We start from the raw sequence: 6,178 nt of genomic DNA, 5'->3' as shown, positions 1-6,178 counted from the left end.
TGCCAAAATTTAATTATTGACTAAATGTGCCAAAAATAAAGTTTTCCTGGAGGAAATATTTAAATGAATCTACCTTGGCTGCATATTTGAGTTACAAATAATCATTCATAAATTAATGGTTAATATATTATGTACAGATGTTAATGGGAATCATTAATTAATTATGGGACCATTCTCAATTTCACCTTCGTGTTTTTTGCTATTATTTAACTACCAAAATATTTCGACATCATTATGAATTTTATCATCATCATCTTATCACTTTTAGCATAATTGTCTCATGTACACTTATTATACCTACTATCTGAAAATGACCATGTTCATAAAACTTCTCATTTATACTTGCATAGTCATAAGTGTCATAACTTAAATTTGTTTTTAAAATACTACTAACAATGAATCAAATACCTAATTAAGGATTTCACATTTTCAATTATATTTGCATTGTTGAAGAGTCATAATTTTTCATAGACTTAAAAACCACCATGTTTCCAGCAAATAAATGACATCAGCTATTGAAGAATCTCCAGTTACAGGTCTTATCTGAGCACTCCATAACACTCAGTGTCATTTTACATGATAAGATAACATTTTGTCCACAACAGTTCAAGTAACATTAATTTATTTTGTTTTATTGTGCAGTAACTTCTGCAACACCACATATTTTTAAATGAAAGGAAAAATTGTTGTTCACATCAACCTGCAACCAACAGCTTTTCCAGAGCCGTCAATATGACCAACTTAGCCGGAGGCCTGCTGGATGGACTAATTTATTACCAGAATACTGTCAGTTAACATAAAACATTAAAATTAAATACACTGAAATCTTGTGTAAAGCTGTTTATTATTTTACATTTCTAGCTTTGTTAGTCAGTACACTATGTAATATTAAATTTAATGGTAAACAAGATTCCTCTTTATTATAGACATTACTTATAAATACAACACAAATTGTACTAATAGTAGAAGACTATTTTCATAACATTTAGGCAGATCTAGCTACAGGTTATATTAAATATTGCTTCATTTACCATTTTCACACATGGAATGTTGTAAAACTTACAGCACACATACCTTTTCCTTATTAAGAAATCCCTTTTGTGATGTGATCTTCAATCATCTTTTTGCACACCCAAAACTACAAATTAGAACTCGGATTTCTTCTGTGTTTTTACAAAGCCTCTCTCCTCCAGAAGTTGGTTGCATTCCTTGCGGTCAAGGTGTGATAATGGCAGCCTCTCTAGCTCGTGGTCGTTCTCGCCGAGTAGCACAACCTCCGGCGCGGCTCCGGTGATGAACTTTACTTCTACTTTTTCATATAAAGGCGCGTCTTCCATCACGAATTGCTTCACTTGAGGAAGCCGGTTTAATGAGCAACCACGACACGTCTGCAACAAAACACTCGTTAATACCCCTCCAATTACACAGAATCATGTAATAACTACATATTAGGAGGCGTTTACCTCTATCCTGGCCCCTACGATGTTCGATTGGTCGTAAGCGGATGTTAATGCTAGCACAGCACAGAATACGGCTAATGTTTTCATTGTTATAGGATAACTTTTACAGTTGACGAAATATACACCGATTAAATTACGGCGGATAAATATGTTTTGAACACTAGCAAGATAAGTCACCACTCGGCCTGCTATAATCCTAATTCGGACTGAACTGAACTGAAGTGATTCAAATTTATGATTTGAATCAAATCACATCACAGCAAGTGAAATGACTCGACATTGAAGAGATGTGACAGTGACAATGACATTGACGTAGTGAAGTGACCGATTGACCGTTGAATGGAAAATTTTGACACACATCTCACGTTTTTATATGTAACTGAAACAGTTTCAATGCATTGGCAAATATCTCCTAGATGTCATGCGTGTTGTCATAACTTAAAAAAATATAAACATAACCTAAAAAAAACCTTTATGTCACTTCCTTGATGTGATGATAACAAAATTGTTTTCAGTATTTATAACAAGAAATGCAGTGCAATTCAGGCCAATCTGTGATTGACGTTGAAAAACGCCGTGCTGAACTTTCAGAACTTAGTTCCTACATACAAACAGTGGATAATGATGTAACTATGATTCTGCAAAGTTTGCAATGGGATCGTAAACACTTGATCGAGGTAAACAGAGATTTATACCAAAATAATACGTTGCTTTTGCCCGCGTGATCAACAATATTGACAAAAAATAACATTCTTGTTTACAGTCTTCACCATTGATTTCCTGCAAACATGACAGAAATCACAGAGTACCACCAGATAAAAAGGAAGACCATGAGCAGCAGTGTTATTTGAGAAGCCTGGGGTACTCCAAAGAAGACTGGTTACTGCCTGAACCACTTGATGCTAATGCCAGCACTTTGGTTACACTAAGTATGACCATGAATCTTTTCTCATTTCTTTCAATTTGATCCTGTTATGTCAGAAATTGACTAAGTTATTGTTTACTACTTGATCAGGTACAATATATACCTAACACTGATTCAAACTTTCACGATTTTTACACATATTTAATAATAACATAGTAAATACGCGATTAAGTCCCGTTTGCAATTTTAATATATACCTATTTTAGAACATTTGTGTACCCTCAATTTTTTCAACTTTAGAACATGTACATTTTAGAAATTCATGCTGATAGTTTTCATATTCCATAAGATGATTGTTTATATTTCAGGTAAAAATGATGTACAAAATATTATTGAATATGCAGCAAAAGTTGATCCAACATTCAAAAAAGGTAAACTGATCAGGAACATTCTTCTGAAAGTGTATCTTTATCTGTAAATTTACAAACCAGTGTCTTTAATCTGCTGCAAAAATGAAATCTGAAGGTATCCTTTATAATGGCATGTGCATCTGTATGTTTTGAAATTGTCACTTTAACTTCCTTTCACACATTAGCTGCAGTACCAGGCAGGCAGGCATGGCCGCATGATCTAGAATATAACTTCGGGCCATCCTTTTAGCACTACTTGTAAGTGCAATAGGAATGCACCAATGCAACAACAAAAGACCTACTTAGCATGGTTAATTATGACTAATACTAATTGCTGCAGCTAATTGCGTTTTCACATTATCAGATATTGGATGTAAGACCGATACCCCAGATTTTTGTCTTTGAAATCCTTCCAACATCCAATATCGGGTTGAATAATGTGAAAACGCACTGAGATGTTAAGTGTATTGATTTTATTAGATATTATCATTGTCAAGGATATGCAAAGTGGAGGAAAAAGATTTGGACTGCTGACTCCACCACCATGTGGAATTTACAGCTTAGTAGATAGAGAAGTCATTATGATTTAAAATTGGTAACTTCATACATTTTCTGACTTCCACCAAAAATTATTTTATATTTCAATTGCTGGATAACATTTATGAATTATTCATTACATGCTATGAACTCTACAGAAAAGTCTGTTTTTGTACACACATACATAATCAAACAATACTAATTAGCTAGTTTCCTTAACACAATGAAGGCAGGGGCAGTACAGACACCCGTGTGCCGCTGTCATTGGAGCGCTTGCAGCACACCTACAGCGCAGACGAGCGCCGCGCCTTCCACGATGCTGTGGTCAGCGCTGCACCCTCCTGCCATGACCTCAGCGAGCTGGCATTGCCTAGGTAAGTTTTAATTTTAAGTAAAAGTTGGCTCATGCCAAACATAGACTAGTCTGTAAAAATATTACGTCTATTGATCAGACATCGTAACTACCAGCAATTTAGTCGCACCATTGTCACATTAAAGGAATATATGTATATGTCCAAAGACAGCTGCAATAGTTAATAAGGATTAACAGTAAAATGACTTCTATAAAAAAATAATGATTCAGTTTCTATCCAAACAACAACTTTCAATGCTTGCTTATTACTTGTATTGAGAGACCTACCACCCATCTTTTTAAATATGTACTAAAGCATATACCTAAAGCAAATAATGCTTGGAAACTCTTCATCACTCATTTTGAAGGTGTAGAAAATAGTTATGTTATATAGTTACCTTGAAATTGTATGATTGTTGACATTGTTGTAGTGGAGACGGCGAAACTCAAACCACCAAGCCTAAGTCTCGTGCCGAGATTATAGCTGAGCTGCGTGATATGAAGCGAAGAAGAGCTAAGTACCGCGGGGCGGTCAAAACGCGTAACTACTCCGATGAACTGCGCAGCGTCATTGCCACACAGGTACTAGCATCATACTTAAAGAGTCGGGCGAAGACGTATACGGTCTAAAGTAGCGGCGCCCTCATACTCAAAGTCACAGTCACAAGCCGGGAGCCGAGCCGAAAGCTGTCTCATACTAAAGGAGACAAGCGAAGTCCTACGTCCGTTAAAAGCTGGGCGCACAGGGACCCTTATATTACTTGAGACGGTTCACCAGAAGTTCCTCATAAGTTTAAACTTACTGATGGCGTCCATTTTATTACCAAATAAATTGCTTTGGGCTTTCCTTGCGAGACAAAATTCGATCACTCTAATTCGAGACAACAGGTTGTTTTACGCCACAAGTTTTTGGCAAGGTTGCTCCTGTGACCGTGTGGATCTATACATCGTATGTAAAGGTTGATTTTTAGTTAGTAGAGGGTGGGGAAAGTAGGTAGGTAGGGTAGTGGCAGTGATGCATCGAAAAATTTAACTAACGGTCAGTAATATGGAGAAGTTTCTTTTGATAATATTTATAATAAGTACTTATGAGAATGAAACACATAGACATAAATATATATAGTTAAGGGCCAGTCGCTTAATGTAACGGGTGTGTAAGGTGGAGGGATGAAAGTCGTGTGTTGAGAAAGGTATAATGAGGTAAAAGAAAATGAAAACCTAGCAGAATTATTTATTTACGGATCGACTGTAAGAGAGAAATATGAAACGAACGTAAGTGAATGATGAGATGACGGGCGACAGAGGAGTATGGAAGAAAAGTCATGCATGCTGCGCCGAATCCAAGTGATTGGGAGAAAAATAAATACAGAACAAATGTTTGTTTTTCAGATGGAACACTATACAGAAGCACTCGGTGCTAGCACCAAAAACAAACCTGACATAGACAGGCCAAAATATTTTACACACATACAAGTAAAGAAAGAACCTTTGGACTCAGACCGAGCATATGACAGGGAAAAGGTAATAAGAAGGAATTCTTCCAGAGACTATGATTGCCAACGAGACAAATTCAGAGACCAGAGAGATAAATCCAAAGATAATCATCGTAGAGACAAATATAAAGACGAAACTCGTTATAAAGAGAATTACAGACAAGAACGACGTTTGGACAGAAGAGACAAGTATGCAGAAAGGGAAAAATATGACGATTACAAGAGAGACAGAGATGATAGGAGGCACAAAGATGACAGAGATAGGTATTCAAGCTCTTCTAAAGACAGAAACAGAGATAGAATGAGCGATAAATATAACGATCCAAAAAGAAATCACAAAGATTACAAGTCATCTAAGAATAGTGAACGAAAATATAAAGATGAATACGATTCAGAGGAAAAATATAAAGAAGATAAACATAAGCGATATTACGATTATAAGGAGTTTAATTTGGCCAATAAACGTATAAAGCAAGAAAAAGACTGAATAAATTGTTATGTTAAAGACATCTTTAATTTGTTTTATTTGAATCGTTTTGGATTAGTACTCGTATTATGGACGCCGTTTTATTGCCTAATAGAGATATTCGATCTGATATCACTATATGTGAGTGTGTTTAGTAAAACGTCCCACTTTGTCGGTTACCATTAAGGCGATATTTACTTGCATCTTTATATGAATCAGCTGACAAAGCGGCTTTATAGCAATCGACAAAGTGGGACGTTTTCCCGTGCTTACTCACATATGATCTAGTAACATTTACTCTATGTACTCTCATTATTATGCTAGGCACCGGAGGGATTTTCTAGCAGACATCTTTACCCTCTTTAGCGATAAGACCGACCGTTGTCTGCCTCTATTTTTGATCTTTTGTTTTTCTACGGCTATCATTTTCAACCGAGGCGTGCAATACAGAATAACTTGTATATTTATCCGGCCATATAAACACATATTTATGTCCTTGCCTTACTAAGAATCTGCCACGAGACGGGCAATATGGACCGACAATTTGATGGTAGACCCGAGCGCCTCGCATAATGGTAGGTATTAAATAAATTGA

The 6,178-nt window shown here is 36.1% G+C and overlaps 2 protein-coding genes across 3 annotated transcripts; one reads left to right on the top strand and one right to left on the bottom strand.

Annotated features, from left to right (window-relative positions):
- Nucleotides 1–1,064: 1,064 nt before the first annotated feature.
- LOC125228154 (selenoprotein M-like) lies at nucleotides 1,065–1,723 on the bottom strand. The gene is made up of 2 exons (XM_048132612.1): nucleotides 1,464–1,723; nucleotides 1,065–1,388 (listed from the first exon to the last, which is right to left on the bottom strand). Exons 1-2 carry the CDS (start codon nucleotides 1,545–1,547, stop codon nucleotides 1,146–1,148), a joined length of 327 nt encoding a protein of 108 aa, XP_047988569.1. The 5' UTR covers nucleotides 1,548–1,723; the 3' UTR covers nucleotides 1,065–1,145.
- A 213-nt stretch (nucleotides 1,724–1,936) lies between these two features.
- Nucleotides 1,937–5,622, top strand: LOC125228235 (serine/threonine-protein kinase fray2-like). 2 transcript variants are annotated; one of them, XM_048132730.1, is made up of 6 exons: nucleotides 1,937–2,137; nucleotides 2,224–2,389; nucleotides 2,694–2,756; nucleotides 3,502–3,646; nucleotides 4,056–4,206; nucleotides 5,014–5,622. In XM_048132730.1, exons 1-6 carry the CDS (start codon nucleotides 1,991–1,993, stop codon nucleotides 5,602–5,604), a joined length of 1,263 nt encoding a protein of 420 aa, XP_047988687.1. In that variant the 5' UTR covers nucleotides 1,937–1,990; the 3' UTR covers nucleotides 5,605–5,622. The 2 variants fall into 2 exon arrangements, with proteins under 2 accessions (XP_047988687.1, XP_047988688.1); XM_048132731.1 differs by lacking the exon at nucleotides 2,694–2,756.
- The last annotated feature ends 556 nt before the right edge of the window (nucleotides 5,623–6,178 follow it).

This window comes from Leguminivora glycinivorella, chromosome 7 (assembly GCF_023078275.1).
Source record: "Leguminivora glycinivorella isolate SPB_JAAS2020 chromosome 7, LegGlyc_1.1, whole genome shotgun sequence".
NCBI classification, from domain to species: Eukaryota; Metazoa; Arthropoda; class Insecta; order Lepidoptera; family Tortricidae; genus Leguminivora; species Leguminivora glycinivorella.
This window is presented reverse-complemented; position numbering and strand designations above follow the sequence as displayed.